This window comes from Mus caroli, chromosome 9 (assembly GCF_900094665.2).
Source record: "Mus caroli chromosome 9, CAROLI_EIJ_v1.1, whole genome shotgun sequence".
Classification (NCBI taxonomy): Eukaryota; Metazoa; Chordata; class Mammalia; order Rodentia; family Muridae; genus Mus; species Mus caroli.
The window spans coordinates 17,972,133-17,991,361 of NC_034578.1; the positions used below are offsets into that span (position 1 = coordinate 17,972,133).

The 19,229-nt window shown below is 50.0% G+C and overlaps 1 protein-coding gene across 5 annotated transcripts in view; it reads right to left on the reverse strand.

Annotated features, from left to right (window-relative positions):
• Positions 1-3,045: 3,045 nt before the first annotated feature.
• The window catches only part of Rgl3 (ral guanine nucleotide dissociation stimulator like 3), an 18,464-nt gene continuing 2,280 nt past the window's right edge, over positions 3,046-19,229 (reverse strand). For 2 of the 5 annotated variants that reach the window (XM_021172329.2, XM_021172332.2), the window contains 14 exons: positions 13,590-13,729; positions 13,285-13,500; positions 12,696-12,799; positions 12,515-12,599; positions 9,406-9,453; positions 9,209-9,295; positions 8,963-8,995; positions 8,756-8,877; positions 7,942-8,037; positions 7,784-7,852; positions 7,600-7,699; positions 6,398-6,550; positions 6,027-6,141; positions 3,046-3,891 (listed from right to left, as the gene is read on the reverse strand). In XM_021172329.2, the coding sequence (XP_021027988.1) occupies positions 3,773-3,891; positions 6,027-6,141; positions 6,398-6,550; positions 7,600-7,699; positions 7,784-7,852; positions 7,942-8,037; positions 8,756-8,877; positions 8,963-8,995; positions 9,209-9,295; positions 9,406-9,453; positions 12,515-12,599; positions 12,696-12,799; positions 13,285-13,500; positions 13,590-13,729 (1,487 nt within the window). In that variant the 3' untranslated portion in view covers positions 3,046-3,772. Of the gene's footprint in view, positions 3,892-6,026; positions 6,142-6,397; positions 6,551-7,599; positions 7,700-7,783; positions 7,853-7,941; positions 8,038-8,755; positions 8,878-8,962; positions 8,996-9,208; positions 9,296-9,405; positions 9,454-12,514; positions 12,600-12,695; positions 12,800-13,284; positions 13,501-13,589; positions 13,730-19,229 lie in introns of those variants that run through there. The other 3 variants (XM_021172330.2, XM_021172331.2, XM_021172333.2) reach the window with 3 other exon arrangements.

A 19,229-nucleotide genomic window follows, 5' to 3' on the forward strand; every position in this document is an offset into this window, starting at 1 on the left:
AGAGGCAGGCGGATTTCTGAGTTCGAGGCCAGCCTGGTCTACAAAGTGAGTTCCAGGACGGCCAGGGCTATACAGAGAAACCCTGTCTCGAAAAACAAAAAACAAAAAACAAAAAAAACAAAAAAAAAAAGGAAACAGTAGCTGAGGAGAAGGCTCAGGAGATAAAGTGCTTGCTGTGCAAGCAAGAGGACCAGAGTTTAAATCCTAGCACTCTTGGAAAAGGCAGGATGAAGAGTCTCTGCATGAAACCTCACTGCTGCGGGATGGAGACAGGGGTCCTTGAAGCTCACTGGCTAGCCAGCCTAGCTGAACGTGAGTGCCAGGCTCAGTGAGAGACCTTGTCTGTCTCAAAAATAAGGTGGATAGCAACACCCCCCCACACACACACACACTCATAATTATGACAGAGACACCCAAGAATGTTCTTTTGTTGTTGTTTGGTTGGTTTGGTTTTCTTACTTTGAATTATTTTATTTATTTTTATGTATATGAGCACACTGTAAGTGTCTTCAGACACACCAGAAGAGGACATTGGATCCCATTACAGATGGTTGTGAGCCACCATGTGGTTGCTGGGAACTGAACTCAGGACCTTTGAAAAAGCAAACAGGACTCTTAACTGCTGAACTGTCTCTCCAGCCCTGATTTGGTTTTCTTTGTGTAGCCTTGGCTATCCTGGAAGTTGCCTCTGCCTCCTGAGTGCTGGGGTCAAGAGTATGTCCTTTTGATACTAGGGCAAACCTAAATAATAGCAGGAAGTGGAAGCAATTTATTTCTGACATTACTGTCCACACGACAGCCGTCGACACAGCAGGTGTTTGGCTGGGGGGGGGGGGGCTCAGGCACCTTCCCTCTTGTGGCTCAGTTATTCAGAGGATGTGACCACCTGACCATCTGCTCACCTCATATCTTCATTGTAACCAGCAGAAATCGGGAAATGTGGAAAGGGAAGACTCACCCTTCCCCTTTAAGAGTAGCCCTTGGAGTTGGCCAGTTGGTGGCATGCGCCTTTAATCCTATCACTCAGGAGGCAGAGCAGGTAGGTCTCTGTGAGTTCAGGGCCAGCCTAATCTATCGAGTGAGTTCCAGGGCAGCCAGGGCTACACATAGAGAAACCTGTCAAAAACAAAACGAAACACAGTAGTCCTTGGAATTGGCCAACTGGGCCAAGAATTAGTCATGTGACCACACTCACGATAGGAGAGTTAGGCAACGCAGCGTTTCCCTTTTTATGGTAGCTCAGGGGCAGGGCACCCACCTACCATGCCCAAAGCCTAACAAAGGGAAAGTGCTCATGTTGTTTTGACACATGGTCTCTTATGTAACTGAGGTTGGCCTTGAACCCACCACACTTCAGCCTCCTGAGCATGGAGTGGCCAGCCCATCTGGAGTACCTTCTGTCTCATAAAAGTGCTTTAACTTTCAGTGGCTAAGGATGGGGGCTCTATTCCCATAGGAAGTGAGTGAATTTGAGGGGGACAATCTTATTCTCAGAACAAATCAGAGTCAAGAGAACAACAAAATCCTGACGATGTCGTTTGAGTTCCTGGATCCCGCGGTACCTGAAGCCAGACCTACTAGGCTTTTCAGATGAGAGGAGGCATAGGACAGTAGGCCCTATTGGCCTTTTGTCTGTTTTAAACAGGTTTGTTATTTTGTATGTATGTCTGTGTGCCACATCTGTGCCTAGTGCCAAGGAAGTAGTAAGTCTGTGTAGTGCTGAGAATAGAACCTGGGGCCTTTACAAATGTTCTTAACCACTGAGCCAAACTCTCCAGATCCTTGCTGGACTTTTCAGTACAGGAGATATCGGTGTCTTTTTGGCATGTGCCTATTCCAGTAGGATTTGTGTGTGTGCTTGCGCATGCACTGTGTGCAGTGCCTGTGTGTGCAGTGCCTGTGTGTGCAGTGCCTATGTGTGCAGTGCCTGTGTGTGCAGTGCCTGTGTGTGCGGTGCCTGTGTGTGCAGTGCCTGTGTGTGCGGTGCCTGTGTGTGTGGTGCCTGTGTGTGCAGTGCCTGTGTGTGCGGTGCCTGTGTGTGCAGTGCCTGTGTGTGCAGTGCCTGTGTGTGCAGTGCCTGTGTGTGCACACTCTCGCATGCACACATGGAGGCCAGGTGATTATCATTCTCCATCTTAGTTTTATAACTATCTCCTTATTGCTAGTCTGTGTGTATAGATAGGATGTGCTGGGTGCACACGACTTGGTGTACACATGTAGGGCAGAGGACATTTCTGTGACATCAGTTTTCTCCTTCCACCTTTACGTGGATCCTGGGAATTGAACTCAGGTCACCAGGCTTGCCTGGCAAGCCCCTCTGAGCCAGCCGATGGCTCTGCAACATTATTTTTTGAGACAGGGTCTCACTCTGAACCACCGGCTAGAGAACCCCTGAGATCTGTCTCCACCTCCTAGAGTTGGGATGACAGATGCACCCCCCCACCCCCAGCGATTCCTGTTTTTTGTGTGGGTGCTGAGATCTGAATTGAGGCTCTCATGATTGCGTAGCAAACACTTTCTCCACTGAGCCACTGCACAGACCTCTCGAGACAGAAGGAACTCGATGAGACACAGAACCCGTCAGAGTCCAGTCCAAAACCAAAGCCCAGAAGCCGGCGAGCTGCACTGAAGCAGGCATGCTGCACAGAAGCAGGCATGCTGCACAGAAGCCAGCATGCTGCTGCCGTTACTATTTCCAGACTGCCTCTGAGCCTCTGAGCTCACCTCTGTCTTGATTCGTCTATGCTGCTGCCCCCGCTCCTCTCTCTCTCTCTCTCTCTCTCTCTCTCTCTCTCTCTCTCTCCCTCTCTCNCTCTCTCTCTCTCTCTCTCTCTCTCTCTCTCTCTCTCTCTATCTCTATCTCTATCTCTATCTCTATCTCTATCTCTATCTCTCAGACAGGAATAGTAGCCCAGGCTGGTCTGGAACTCACAACACAGCTGAAAATGACTCCGAACTCAAGATCCTCCTGCCTCCACATTCCCAGTGCTAAGGCAACAGACAGACATGTCCCCAGTGCTGAGGCGACAGACAGACACCGCCATGCCCAGTTTCTCACTGTCTATATTTGCAAGGGATGGATAACCTTTTCCCTCTTCCCATTTATCCACGTATGTGACAGAAAAGCAGGACCGCCCCTCCTGAATCTGTGGGCAAGGAAACCCTGAACTTCCCTTAGGATTTCCCCAACCTCTCCTCAGGAGTTTTCTGTTTTGAATGGGGTTTCAAGATGTAGCCCAGGTTTGCCTTGCACTCACTATGTAGCCAAAGATGACTGTCCTGATCCGTCCCTCCTCCCCCTCCCCCCAAGCTCTGGGACTGTGGGTGAGCATCACCACGTTGGTTATGCTCAGTGCTGGGTCTCAAAGTCCTGAATGTTAGGATGTGACTGAACCGCATCCTATGGTCCAAATCCCCTGAAGACTTTTATTTTTGGAAGGTGCTGAGAAGCCATCCAGGGTCTGGGGCCTGCTAGGCAGGTGCTCGCCCACCTAAGCTAAGCTCCCAGCTCTATGGGGTCTTAATTTTTCCTAGTTTTACACTCTCCTCACACATCCATGGTCTTAGAATAATGGGCAGGGAGGGGCTCAGGGAGTCAGAGAGGTGGGGTCCAATGGCCTAATGCTGGGGATCCCGGGGTACAGAGCAAAATAGCTTCCATGGGGGGGGGGGTGGAGGCTCTCCAGAAAATAGGCCCCTACTTTGATAGTAGTAGAATCCAAGTTCCAAGCTATCAGCTGTGCCTCTGGCCCAGAACAAGGAGAGCACCACCTCAGGTTGGGGAGGCAGACAGTGTGTGTCCTGTCCCCTCTTTCCGACGAAGCAAGAAGTCACCGGGGGCAGCTGGGCTCATAGCATAGAAGACGTTGGCACTGTCCGGAATCAGAAGCTCTGCATGGAGACAGGGGCTACATTGATGACCCGCAAGCTTGGGGCTCTGGGAGCAACTTTCTACCATTCAAACGGCTTCTCCCACCCCAACCTCTCCCAAACCACTTCTCGGGCAAACTCGGGCTGCTGGGAGTTATTCCAGGTGACTTCCACCAGCCTTCTGCTTCTCCCCTGAGAAGCTAAGGGCTTTCCCACTCAATCCGGAAGGACGCTGAGCACATGTGTGGGGTGTGGGTGTGAATTGAGGCCCTCGGTCTTGGGCATTGAATACTTGGTCCCAGTATTGGGGACACTGTTTGGGGAGGCATAGGAAGTATGGCTCTGTTGGAAGAAGTACATCACTGGGGGGCAGACTTTGGAGAGTTTAAAGCCATGCACCATCTCATGTAAGGACTATGCTCTGTGCTTGCCGTTCAGGATGTGAGCCATTGGTGTCGTGGGCTTTTCTCACCCTCTGGAACTATGAGCCCTGGAGCTATAAATGGGAATTAAACCTGGGTCCTCTGAAAGAACAACCAGTGCTTTTACCAACTGAACCATCTCTCCAGCTCAGATTTTTATTATTTTAATTGTGTGTGTATGAGTATGTATATAACTGCAGATGCCCACAGAGGTCAGGGGTCAGGCCCTCTGGAGCTAGAGTTACCGGTGGTCATGAGTCTGATATGGGTGCTGGGAACCAAACCTGGGTCCTCTGCTCGAACAGTGTGTGCTCTTACCACTGAGCCACCGTGCCACCCTGCCAGGCTCATGCATGCTTTGCTGGTGTGTAGCTCGCTCCACACCATGCTTCAAAGCACCACGTCTTGCCAATTTCTGACCAATCCTGGACAACTCTGTACTCCTGAATCTAAGATCATATGGCCCTGTCCCAGTCCAAGTTCAGGTGACTCCAGGGCCCTCAAACAGACTCATTCCCTCTTCCAACCCCTTCAGTCTCCTGCTGCGTCAGGCTGAGACTAAACAACAAAACGTACAAGCTTTCTACATCTTTTCCCATCGGACCCTGGCCAATATTACTGCCTCACAACCCCAGAAAGACCATCCTGAGCCAGAACCACCTCCTGACCTCACAGAGTGAAGGTACAGACATTTTACAGACTTCACGGTGCTTTAGCACTCTGCCTGAATTGACCTGTGGCCTTGCTAGACCTGGTCAAGCTGGGCAGTGATGGTTGGTGAGGATTGTAACTCGAATACTAGAATCATCTCGGAGACAAGTTTGGGCCTGTTACCTGGATTAGACTAACTGAGGCAGAGGACCTGCCTGAATATGGTGGTGTTACCCAATGGTAACAATGGGTTCTACACTGCTTAACGCGGTAAGAAGCCAGCTGGTGGTACTCACACCTTTAATCCCAGCACTCAGGAGCAGAGGCAAGCAGATCTCTGAGTTCCAGGCCAGCCTGGTCTGCAGTGAGTTCCAGGACAGTAAGAGCTGCACAGAGAAACCTTGTCTTGAAAAGTCAAAAAGAAAAACAAGACAAAACAAAACAAAAAAACAACGAAAAAACCCAACACAGTCTGGACCCATGGGATGGCTGAGCGAGTAAAGATGCCTGCCACCTGCCTGACAAAGGACATTTCATCCCTGGGACCCACATGGGAGGAAAAAATGAGAGAATAAACTCCCTCGAGTTGTCTGACATGCACACCATGGCATGGATGTTGTCCACTCAAAGGTGAGGGTATTTGGTGTTTGCTTGTGGGATTTTTGTTGTTTGTTTTTTGAGACAGAGTTTTTCTCTGTGTAGCCCTGACTGTCCTAGAACTCACCCTATAGACCAGGCTGGCCTCAAACTCAGCAATCGGCCTGCCTCTGCCTCCCGAGTGCTGGGATTATAGGTGTGTGCTCCACCACTCGGCCTCGCTCAAAAATGAAATATATGTAATGCAAAAAGAAAAAGAAAAAAAAAAGGTTTTTGCAGGAGAAAGCACGGAGCATCTGGCTCCCTCTGCTTCCCAGCTGCAGGTGCGGACTGAACAGTGGCCTCAAAGCTCTGCCTTCCTGCCCCACCAGGATGGACCGTAGCTCCGGAACCATGAGCCGAGATAAACCTTCCTCTCTTTAGCTGCTTTTGCCAGAACCCCATGGGCCCCAAGCCCAGCTCAGGCTGCAGGCTTTCTCTGCTTACCTCTGTCCCCAGGCAGGACCTGGAAGAGCTGGTAGTCTCGGGCCCAGGGCTGGGGCACATTGTGCTTCTCCAGGGCTCTTTGCACCACGCTGGGGGCTTTGTCCTGACAAGTAAGCTGGAGAAGAAAGAGAAAGGACCTGTGAAACGCTGGGCTCAGCGGGAGGAGGCTGTGCTAGACCTGACAACCTGAGTTTCAGTCAGTCCCTGGTACCCGCATGGTGGGAGGAGAAAATAGACTCCTCTAGCAAGCTGTCATCTGACCTCACATACACACTGCTTAAATGTAATTTAAAAACAAATTAAAGAGGAAGAGGTGTTAAAGTGACAGGGTCTCAGATCTAAGGACACGGCTGTCCCTTCCCAGCCCTCACCAAGATGCTCCGATACAGGTTCCCGTGGTTATTGTGGATGCTGACTCTGATGACGCGGGCCTCTGAAGTCTGCTGCCCGAGGAAGGGAACTCGGGAGCTGCTCGGAGTCAAGGTCACAGGCCAGGGCCCTGGTGGGTCCATGGTCAGGGAGAGCTGTAGGCAGTGTGAGGTGGCGGAGGCTGCAGCCTTGCTCAGCTGTGTGCTGAGAAGCACGAGGCTCCCACCCCACTGTATACAATCAACTGATGAACACACAGCACTCACAGAGTCCTCACACATGAGAGCCTGGGGACCACGCAGTTAGGGTACACGTACAGGCTGGGTACATGTCATGCCATCACACACAAACTACAGTTCTCTGTCACAGAAACAAACAGACACAGGACCCATATACCCACAAAGCAAAGTCCACAGCAGGATCCTAAGCAGAGAGTGCACAGTGTGCATACACAGGTGTGCTCACAGTTGGAAACCTACAGTACCCCATCAGAGAGCAGCCGAGCAGCCTCATGTGTCATCCTGTGGATGCTTGGAGTATTTCCCTGTCGTGTGTGCAGGCAGGCAAGTCTAGGGACTTGTATGTCTTTGAGGAAGTGACAGTTGGAGCTGCTGTCACAGAACTGTCATCCCAGCTATTGGAGAGGCTCAGGTAGAAGTTCAAGGCTAGCCTGGGCAACTTAGTGTGACCCTGTCTCAAGACAGTGAGGGCCTAGGGCACGGCTCAGTGATAATGCCTTTATGAGGTCCTAGATTCAATGCCAGTACCTTTTGTTTGTTTGTGTTGTTGTTGAGACATGATGGCATGGAGCTTAAACTCATAATGTAGCCAAGATGGCTTTGAACTCATGATCCTCTTACCTCCAACTCCCAATTACTGGGATTACAGGCCTGTACTACATACATTTAGCTGGAGTACTGCTCATTAGGGGAAAAAGTTGTAGTGATCACTCCTGATGTGCCTGCAGATAGGTGGGAATCCAGGTCAGACTGACTGAGGAGAAGCTAGAATGGTAGGTGATTGCTCATTGGCGGTGGAGATGTCCAGTCTCCCAGATAAAGCAGCAGAGAGCAGCCAGTCTCTGTGATACATACCTGCAGTGCTACACACACACACACACACACACACACACACACACACACATGCACACACTCTGAGCCTTGGGTGCCCCAGTCCTTTACAAAATCACAGATTGTCCTGATACCTTGGTGCTGGGGCTCTGAGGCCCTGGGGAGGCTGGAGGACTGCCCGGAGGAGGAGGCTCTCGGTTTCTAGGGCTGGATGGAGGTGAGCCTGGAGACACACTGGTAAAAACACAGAATCAGACTGAGAGGACTGGCATGACTTTTGTCCTGGCATCTCTAGTCCCCTCTGCCTCAGACACTCACCTGGAGGTAGGTGAGGATGGATCCCCAGGACTCCCGCCAGGAGATGAGTTCTTCTCTCGGGACAGCTTCCTAGAGTAAGGACAAGGGATGTCTTACCTCCAGGAGTGGATAGCCTCAGTTTCTACCTACGTGACTTCCCTACACATCCCTACACTCACGCACTGAGACGCTTTGTGAGGCTGATGCGTCGCCGGATACGAGGGGAGCTGGGACAGGAGGCAGCTGGTGGCTCAATAACACGGGAGACTCGGTAGCTAGAGAGGTTCAGGAAGCAGAGGAGGTAACGGTTAGAATGAGATGTGAACCACTTCTGGGGTGAGGAGGAGAGGGGTTAGAGCCCTAGGTCAAAGTCAGGATAGAAATGGGAATCACTGGGGTATCAGGGTGCACTACAGATGAGGTGAACTGTTTGGTTAGTGGGGTGCAAAACATTCACGGGTGAGATTAGTAAGGGGTGTGGCTCATACATCGAGTGCTTGGCTAGAGTCCTCTATGAGGAGCTGTGGCTGTGGCTTAGGGGTACAGTGCACACCCGGCATGTGTGTGGCACTGTAAGTGATAAATAAAGCAGGGATTCCAGAGCAGACCCAGGCCAGCTCTAAAGTTCAGGGTAAGGTAATTCAGGGGATCAACTGGACGTGAGTGGAAGCAACGGGCTGACTGCGTTGGACAGCGAGAGAGCATTAAAGCTAACGCCAGTTCCTCAGACTAAGACTTAGTGATCAAGGCCACAGACTTGGATAACAAGATCAGAACAGTTGGGACAGTCAAGCTGAGTGGCGAAGTGAACAGTAAGGGCTAAAACCGGAAGTGTAGGGTGGGTCAGGGTTAGGGTTGAGGAGGTGACGGCCTTCAGGCAGGAGAAAAGAAAGGTCCTGGGGTGGAGCTGCCTTCAAGATGGGGCCTGGAATATTTCTGGAAGGCAAGGCAGGGTGGGTTGAATGAGCAATGTGGACTTGTTTCAGTGGTCACCTCTGCTCCTCGCTGAGCTGGCGCTGGGCTCGAAGTGCAGCCAGGATTGGCGGGCGGGGGCTCAGGCTGTAGCGCTGGCAGCGTTGCTGTAGCTGCTGGATTCGGGCCAGGATCTCCCACTCCTGAGGGGGGTGTCTACTGAGATCCTGCCTCAGCCTGCCTCCCACCCTTGGGCATCTCACCCATCCCTAACACCCTCCCACTTACCTTCCTCCTCTTTTCAAAGTTGATGAGGTTTCCCTGAGGGGGCAAAACTGGCTTGAGCTATAGTATCCAGGGTCAAGCGTCAAGGGTCAAAAGTCAAGCTTAAGAGCTAGGGTGGCACAAGTCTCTTATGGTAAGCAGAGGTGGAAGGAAATATGAGTTCAAGCTAGATCAAAGCTGGATGTCTGGAGAACTGTTGTGTGGGGGGTAATAGATTAGGGGTCAAGAGTCAAGGGTGGGAGGTCAAACCTTCAACGTATCCGGTAAGGCTGTATCCAGCATAACCAAGTCTGTGAGGAAGGTGCCAAGGTAGGGGACAGGACCTGGGGGTAGTTTCTGCAACCCCCAAAGCTTCAGTTACTCATGGGCATCACTGACCCCACACCACTCCCCCCTCTGGGAGTCCCCCTTTCACCCCGATCCCTTTCATGAACCATACTGCTTACTGATGGCAGACTTCCTGAGGGGCAGTCATCCTCCTCAGTGGTCTCCTCCTGAGAGGAAGAGAAAGACTACATGAATCCGAGGCCCACTTTGACACTTCTCACGGAGGCACATATGGAGGCAGCTGAGCTGGCTCAGTAAGGAGGAGGGCCTGCTGCCAAGGCTGGCAACCTGAGTGGGATCTCCAGGACCCACCCTGAGGGGACCAATCTGACTTCCAGAAGCAGACTGTGGTATGAGCATCCTTCCACACACATACACAAGTAAGTGTACTGCTTGTTTTTAAAGTCACAAGCCAGGGGCTGGGGCTGTAGTGGGAAGGGCTGGGTCCCATCCCATGCAGTGCATAAACTGCCTGTGTCAGCGTATTCCTGTCATCCCGGCACCCCACACAGAGGCAAGAAGATCAGGTGCTCAAAGGTCCTCCTTACCCTACAGGAGATTCTGTCTTAAAACAAAAGAACATCACAAATAGGTTGTTAATGCCAAACGGGGTGTGGAGTTAGCCTATGGACAGTTAAAGCCGGAAGTCAGGGCGAGCCCAGAGTGGACGGGAAGAAAATGTCTGCTCCCAGTCTACTTAGAACTGCCGACTGGGGATCTCTGGCAGGACCTGAGCACACTTTTGAACAGCAAGGTCTGTTCTGTCCCCATCGGACTGAAGTCCCCTGGGAGGGCAGGGGTGTGCTTGGTTCTTTGTAGGTTAGAAATAATGGCTGTCACACAGGGGCTTGGCTTTCTGCCCATTGAAGGCCCCTCACCTGAGACACACTTTCACTAGAAGGTTTTGTTTTGTTTGGGGGTTCTTTGTGTGGCGGCAGCGGTGTGTATGCAGTACCTCAAAGGGCCAGAAGAGGGCATCAGATCCCCAGGTGCTTAGTCACAGGTGGTTGTGAACACTGGAAACAAACTGGGGTCCCCTCAAAGGCTGAAAGTGTTCTTGACCACTGACCATTTCTCTGGCTCCCCAGATCTCTGTTTTGATTTAGTTTTCCCCTAATTTTGTTTTGAGACAAGGTCTCACTGTGAGCCAGTCTGGTTGCACATGTAGGACCCTCCTGCCTCTGCTCCTGAGTGTTGTGTTTACAGAGGAGAGCTCCCTATCTATTTCCTTCCTACCCATTAACAAGACTCTTCCTCCCCTCCCCCTTTTTTGTTTTGTTTTGAGACAGGGTCTCATGTAGTCCAGGCTGACCTCAAAGTCTCTTTGTAGCACAGAGTGACTTTGAATCGACCTTCCTGCCTCTGCCTCCTGAGTGCTACGGCGACAGGTGTGGACAGCCTCACCCCCCCCCCTTTTTTTTTTTTTTGGTTTGGTTTTGTCTTGTTTGTTTGTCCAAGACAGGGTTTCTCTGTGTAGCCCTGGCTGTCCTGCAACTTGGTCTGTGTTACCTGGAACTCAGAGATCCGCCTGCCTCTGACTCTCAAGTGCTGGGATTAAAGGTGTGCACCACCACCACTAGGCTCCAACCTCACCCATTGTATACAGTGCTGGGGATGGAGCCCAGGGCTTCATCATGTGATGTAAGCCTCTGCCAACTGAGCCCCAGCTCCAGCCCCACTTGGTGTTTACTGAATACCTACTGTGCTGTCATGCGCTGTTTTGAGTGCTGACTAGCCAAGGGTGACAAACTGTCTGACCATTAGTGAGGGAAAGATGGGAGAGTCAAGATAACTCATGGCAGGGAAAGCAGGAACAAGGGGCACTGGGTACACAAGGGGACTGTGAAAATGATGGGAGGGTGTGCTTCTTGAAGGGAGAGACATTTGGGAGAGACATGCAGGGGGCGAGTGGGCAAAGCACACACCTATCTTGAGGGATACAGAATGTTCCAGAGCCAGAAATCTACCTCCATGTTCATCTGCACAGAATTCACGCTGAGGACAAACTCCTGATTCTGATCACACCTGACACCTGCTACAGTAAGTCGGACATACTGGCCCACATTCACGACCCTACTTATCAAGGTAATTCCCCAAGCGTGGTGCCCCCTCCCCCCGCACCCCCCCCAGCCCCCTCGCTCGGCCATAACCTTAGCTGCAGGGAATAGTTCCCTCTGAGCTTCTTGCTTTTCGCTGAATGAAGAATGAGTGTGAGTAGAGAGAACAAGCCAGAAAGAGGAGAGCTGGGCTGTTGTGAACAAGACCACCAAAGGAAGGATGCTTCCCTAGACTGGCTCCGAGTCTCCTAAGCCATGGCTAGCCTGGAGCTTGCTATGTAGACCAAGCTGGTCTTGAACTCAGAGGGATCCACCTGCCTCAGCCTCCCAAGTGCTAAGATTAAAGTATGTGCCACCAGGCCCTGCTTTTTGAAAATTTTTTGTTTTGTCTTGAGACAAGATCCCTTGAACTCACTATGTAACCAAAACCATCCTTGAACAACTAACTGATCCTCCACCTCCCAAATGCAGGGATTAGAGGCTACACCACCTGACCTGAATTATACTGGCTTCACACCTACGATTAAGACACGTTCCCAGCCCTTTGTGTGTGTGTTCATGCTCGTACATTAGGCCAGAGGTCAACATCAAGTATCCTGGGGCTGGAGAGATGGCCCAGGGCTTAAGAGCATTTGTTGTTCTTGAAGGTGACCTGGGTCTGATTTCTAGCATTCATGACTATAACTCCAATTCTAGGGAATCTGATGCCCTCCTTTGATCTCTGTAGGTACCATGAATGTACGTGGCACACACACATACACACATTAAATAAATAAATACATAGATAACAAACAAATAACGAATACCAAGCATTTCCTATATTGATCTTCGAATTTTTGAGCTAGGGTCCCTCGCTTAAGTTGAACCCTGATGTTTTGGGCTAGATTTCTATCAAGTGAGCCCAAGTCCATCTGTGTATGCCTCCCACGCTGGCTGCTGGCATTCCACGTCTCCCAGCCAGCTTTTACCGACGGAGCCCATCTCCCCATACTCTTGGGATATTTGAGACAGTCTCACATAGCTCCACACTGGTCTTGTTATATCACCCTGGCTAGCCTGCAGCTTGCTGTGTAGACGAGGCTGACCTCGAATTCACAGTGATCTTCCTGCCTCAGCCTCCCAAGTGGTGTTGTTACAAACATGAATTCCTTGAATTCGGGGTTCCTAATACCTGGGAAAGAATCGCTCGGCTGCTGAGATGGTTATCCTCATCAGAAAAAATCTGCGAAAGTTTCCTGAAAACAGACAGCGGTTCCCTGTGGGGGTAAGAGGGGCACAGTCAGGCTCAGCGGGGATGGGAGTGGGGAGGGGGCACCTGGGATAGGGCATAGTGTGCATGACATCCGACTCACCGGCTCACAGCTCCCCAGCTGCGCTTGAGTCTGTAGATGGGGTTAGATTGCAGGGCAGACAGGATCGCTCGCAATGAAGAGAAATTTCGTAGTTCCCTGCACCTCTAGGAGTGAGAGCGGAGCTCTGGTCAGCAGCCACACTCCACTGCTGTCATCTCCCAGTCACAGCTCCTTTGTTTATAGTGACTTCATGGTTTGTTTTGGTTTTAAAGACAAGGTCTGGTTACACAGGCAAGGCTGATCTCTAACTCTTCATCCTCCTGCCTCCACCTCCCAAGTGCTGTGATTACAGGTATGTGCCCCTACACCCAGCCTGTGGTTGGATTTTCTGATACCCGGTCAGATTCCAGGTCTCATAACTAAGCATGCAAACTGAGATATTTCCCTTGCCTTTCAGGAGCCTCTGCCCCCCACCCCCACCCCCGACCCCAAACCTCTCAGCTGAACCTGGCTTCTTCCATCTACCCCTATTCCCTTCTTTCTCTACTCCCCCACCGCAATCCTAGTCTTTCACCACACTCACTTCCAGTCTCCAATCCTGTGTCCTACAATGCCTGGACCTCACCCGAGCCTCATCTCTGATGCATACCTGGGCGATGCGAATCCATTTTTCGATGCGCTGTGCCCTCTGCGAGGCCGCCAGGCCGGGCGCAGCGAGCACCGAGCCCAGCACGCAGCCGGTCACCGTATTGAACTGGGCCACGGTGGCACGCACTGTGGGAGAGATGCCTGCAGCTCCAGGCCGGTCGCGTTGAGACCACATGGAACCCAAGCATTCGCAGGACCGCACGCGCAAGAAGAGCTCCTGGGTAGGGGAGAATGGGGGTGAGATGTGTGCTCATCATTCAGGCCTCCCGCTGTCCTCCCACCATGCCGCTGGCGGGGGTTCCCCACCACATCCATAAGGGTCAGCTGCTCTGCCACATCATCCACGCTGAAGTCCAGGAGCTCTGGGCCTTCTGAACTAGGGCCTTCCTCTTCCACACAGTCCTCCGCAAACTCCGATCCGGGGGTCTGGGCAGTCCTAGGAGGGCCTGAGAAATAGATACAGTTGTTTAAAACTCACTTTGGAGCAAAAAAGGATGGCTCCGCAGTTCAGAGTACCTCCTGCTCTTCCAACGGCTCGGGTTGGATTCCCCGCACCCACATGGTAGCCAACCATCGTCTCTGCCCCAGTCTCAGAGAATCCGGTGTTCCTTCAGGTCTCTCTGGGCATCATGCACACATGCGATGTGCTGACATATACTCGGACAAAACACCCATACACATATACAAAGCCAATGGAGAGAAAGAAAATACAGAAGGAAGAAAAGAAAAAACAAAACCTTCTAAATTTGGCCAGGTGTGCTGAGGCTAGCCTTCGATCCAGCTGTGGGAGGCAGAGGCAGGTGTGATTTGGTTCGGGTGAAATCGAGGTTCATTAGGGCTACAAAGTGAAGCATTGTCTCAAAACAAAACAATGACACCTCCACCCCCCCACACACACACATACACAAAAGAAAAAAAAAAAAACTCTTAAATATGGCCCAGGGCATGTGGCTGTGTGGAGCTTGTCCACTATGCCTAACCCTGAGCCATCTCACCACGCCACCCCACCACAGAGTCCAGCCTGTGTGACTCTAGGCAGTGTATGAACACACTGAGTGGGTTTTAAAAGCATTTATTTATATATTTAATTGTGTGTGTGCTTGTGGGTCTCCAAGTGCCATGGTTTGTCTCTGGAGGTCAGAGGACAATGGGAGTTGGTTCTCTCCTACCACGCTGTGGGTCCCAAGACTCTAACTTAAGTGATCAGGTTTGACAGCAAGTGTTTTTGCCTGATGGATCTGTGTCAACAGCCCATTCTGGCTGGTGTTTGCTCTTTTGTTTTGCTTTGAGAAAGGGATTTCAAGCTGGAGAGATGACTCAGTGGTTAAGAGCACTGGCTGCTCTTCCAGAGGTCCCGAGTTCAATTCCCAGCATCTACATGGTGGCTCACAGTCATCTGTAATGGGATCAGATGCCCTCTTCTGGTGTGTCTGAAGACAGTCACAGTGTGCTCATATACATAAAATAAGTAAATAAATTGGGAGGGAGGGAGGGAGGGAGAGAGAGAGAGAGAGAGAGAGAGAGAGAGAGAGAGAGAGAGAGAAAGGGCTTTCTCAGCTGGAATTACAAGAATAAGCCATGACACCTGGCCATGTTCTTAAGTTTTCTTTAGTCTATAATGTCCCCACTTCCATGCCTTTGATTTGATGGCAGCATTGGTTGGAGGACGTTTGGCAGAAGGATTGCTGTGAGTTTAAAGCCAGCATCAGCCACAAGTGAGTTTCAGGCTAGCCTGAGCTATGAAGTGAGACCCTGTCTCATGGTGGGGTGGGGTGGCGTGGTGAGGCTCAGTGGTTAAAGGAGATTGCTGCCAAAGTTGAATACCTGAATCTGTAACGTAGAATAGAAGGGGAGAAAAAAAATCCTGAGAGCTGTCTTCTGACCTACACACACACATACACATACACACACACACACACACACACACACACACACACACACACACACAGAGTGAGGTGAGGGAGCCTCATCATGAAAATAAATGAATAAATGTTAAAAAATAAATTGAAATAGAAAACAGAGGGCTGGAGAGATGGCACAGAGGTTAAAAGCACACACTGTCACTCCAGAAGACCGGAGTTCAGTCCCAAGCGCCTAAGTCAGACAGCTCACAACTCGTCCTATACCTCTGGCCTCTGTAGGCACCTGAGCTCATGCACACTACCCTCTGCGTACATATAATTAAAAATAAATCTCAAAAATAAAAATATAGCCATCATTTCTTGCTAAATGTTGTGGAGAACACCTATTATCCTAAGGGAGCAAGAATTGGGAATCTGAGGTCAGCAGAAACTCCACAGTGAGTTCAGGCAGGTGTAGTTTGACACTGTTTCAACAAAACAAAAACAAAAAAACCCACCACAAAACCAACCCCAAACCCCAAATCCTTGTCTGTCTGGAGATGTGGCTCAACGGCAGAACACAGGTGTGAGGCCCGAGGTTCAAGCCCTAGCTTCACAGAGAAAAGTTCTTCTTAGGGGCTGGAGACATGGCTCACCTGGTAAAGACGCTTGCCAGGAAGGCCTGACAAGTGGAGTTTAGGCCCCATGACCCACACGATGAAGGGAGAGACCTGACTTCCATTCCCACAGCCACTCCACCACTACACAACAAATAAAATAAATGAAATAAAAGATTCTTAAACGATGACAGGAGAATGAAACTTCTTGGTAATCAATTAAGGAGAGAAAAGACTTTGTCAGTAGGGGTAGCTAAGTGGCCGGACTGCAGGGCAGAGCTCCAGCCACTTGGGCCACTTGGGCTTAGGGATTAAAGGATTAAACAGTGAGGATTTAGGGATCAGGATGAGATCAACGTGGGGGTGTGTGTGACTGTAAAAGCAGAGTTGTAACTAACCATTCAGTTAGCTAAGCCAGATTGTCCCTACTTCTGGGGACAAAGCCAATCAGAGCCATTGCTCCAGAGCTCACAGGATGCACAGAAGCCAGGAATCAACCATGAATGATGTGCAGAAAACTAAAGCAGCCTCAGAGGGGCAGGGTCTCTCTCTCTTTCTTCCTTTCTTTCCCTTCCTTCCTTCCTTCCTTCCTTCCTTCCTTCCTTCCTTCCTTCCTTCCTTCCTTTCCTTCCTTCCTTCCTTCCTTCCTTCCTCCCTCCCTCCCTACCCCCCTCTCTCTTTTCTTTCTTTCTTTCTTTCTTTCTTTCTTTCTTTCTTTCTTTCTTTCTTTCTTTCTTTCTTTCTTTCTTCTTTCCCAACACTCAGGAAGCAGAGGCAGGCAGCTCTGTATGAGTTCAACTCCAGCTTGCTCTACATATCAAGTTCCAGGCCAGTCAGAGTTTCACAGAGACACGCTGTCACTGTCTCAAAACCAAACAAAAACACCCTCCCCGCCAAAAAAACCCCTAAAACTTTAGTTAGGTTTATTGAGATGGCTTATTAGCATACTCGGGCAATCGAATGCTCCCCTCCTCACACCCATAAAAAAAATGTAAATAAACAAATACCTGAATGAATAAAATTACACTCAGTTATTGTGTGTATGCAAAGTTCAGGGATCTGTTCTCTCCTTTCACTATGTGTACCAGAGATCAAACCCAGACTGTCAGGATTGTCAGCACACCCCTTTGTCGCACTCTCTCACCAGCCCCAGAAGTGACATTCCAATAATACTGGAGTGGGGTTTGTAAATAGTTTTCTCTATCCTCAACTTTGTTTATTTTCAGACAGGGTCTCATTATGTAGCCCAGGGTGGGGGCAGGGTCTGGAACTCACTGTGTAGAACAGACTAGCCTCTGGCTTACAATCAAATTCTTCTGTTTTAGTGTTTGGGGGTACCCTAGTTCCTGTAGTATGGTGTTAATATGACATTTTGGCAATACACTGCACTACTCCAATACACTACACTACATCTAAAAAGTCAGATTCAGGGGAAATTTGCCTGGGCTAGATTTCATCCCCAGCATCATAAATGAATAAATAAATAAATATTAAAAGAAAAAAACCAGTGAACAGCTGGGTGGGTGGTGGCACATGCCTTTAATCCCAGCACTCAGGAGGCAGAAGCAGGCAGCTGTGAATCTGAGGCTAGTCTGGTCTACAGGGCAAGTTCCAGGACAGCCAGAGCTACCCAGGGAAACCCTCTCTTGAAAAACAAAAACAAGAAACCTGGAAACAAACAAAATACTAGGTTCCTGGCATGAATTTCATCTCTGTGAGGGGATACATTGTGAGCTGGGGATACACTGTGAGCTGGGGATACACTGTGAGCTGGGGATACTGCCCAGTGGGTAGAGTATTTGTCTAGCAGGGAGGAAGCCCTGAGTTCCCTTGCACTGCATAAACCATGAATCTGTGCAAGGTCATCCTCTACTACTTAGTGATATGGTCAGTATGAGGGCCATAGCAAGACATGGCAAAAAATAAAACAAGCTGGACCCAGGCTCCTACACATTTGTAGCTTGGTCTTCATTCAATCCCCTAACAATTGGAGCAGGGGCTGTCTCTGACTCTGTTGCAAGCCATTAGATATCCTTTCCCTGCCTGGACTTTTTTGCTTAGTCCTGCTGGGACTAGATGTCCTGGGGTTGGGTGGTACCCAAGGGGGACTTCTCCTCTAAGGAGAAGGGGAGGGGGGGATTTGTAAGGGCGGGACTTGGAGGAGAGGAGGGAGGGGGCTGTAATCAGGATGTAAAATGAATAAAAAATATATTATTGAGAAAAAATAAGTAAATAAATAGAACAAAATAATGGCTACAACTGTGTGTAACTCTAGTTCCAGGGGATCGGATGTCTTCTTCTGCCCTCCACTGGCTGGCACTGCAAGCACAGGGTGCACTTAAAGCAGGAAAGCCCCTCCAACACATGAAGTATAAACAAATCATTTTAAGACAAAGGAACAACAAAAGCTACAATAGTAGCAAAAGTTAATACCAGGTACCGTGGTGCTTGTAATCCCAGCACTGGGGATATGAAGGCAGGAAGGTCAGAAGTTCAAGGTTATCTTTGCTACATATTGAGGCCAGCCTGGGCTACATGAGGGCCTGTCTTGGAAAAGAAAAACACTTACTAATAATATGATTGGTCAGATGGGCCAGTCATTAAACCACAGAACCCATAGAAAGGTAGGAGAGAGAGAACAGAGTCCAAGGAATCACACCTTCTATGGCTTACAAGAATCCATGTGCCTGTGTCACATACACAATAACAATAAATACAAGTTCAACAAAATACCAAGACACTTGGCCAGCCCTTACTGCTTTCTGATTTTGTTAGATGTTCTTCCCAGGAGGGTGGGAACCCAAGCCCACTGTTTTGAGGCCAGAGCTAGTGGTTCAACATTTGTTAAGTGGAAGACTCCACGAGGCAGATACATGATCACTCCCACTTAAGGGAGCTGGTCTCAGAGAGGGGAAGAGACCTAACAGAGGCCACATAACGGTAGGCCTCGGATTTGAACCCAGGTTACTGTTCTAGGCTGGGTAAGCATTCAGCCACTAAGTGGCATCCCAAATCAGAGAACAGAGGATCTCTGCATGCAGGAGGACACTAGGCAACTGCTAAATGTGTGATCAGGTGGAGAAAACAAGGTTATTTAGTTTAAACTTAAAGGCCTTGCCCTCGGGGCTAGAGGAATAGCTCAGTGGTTACATGTTTGCCCGTGCAAGTGTGAGAACCTGTGTTCAGATACTCAGCATCCAGGAACAGTTGACTGCAAGCCAAACCCTGGGCAAGAGGCCCTTGGGGCTCAATGGCCAGGCAGTCTAGCCAAATGGGTGAGTTCCAGGTTCAAGAAGAAACCTTGTCTCCAATCCTAAGAGACAGCAATAGAGGAAGACACCTAGTATTGTCTCTACCTTCCACATTCATGTGCACACATGTGCATGTACACCCCCACACATGAACACATGCATAGACCACAGGAAGGAAGGAAGGAAAGAAGGAAGGAAGGAAGGAAGGGAGGGAGGGAGGGAGGGAGGGAGGGAGGG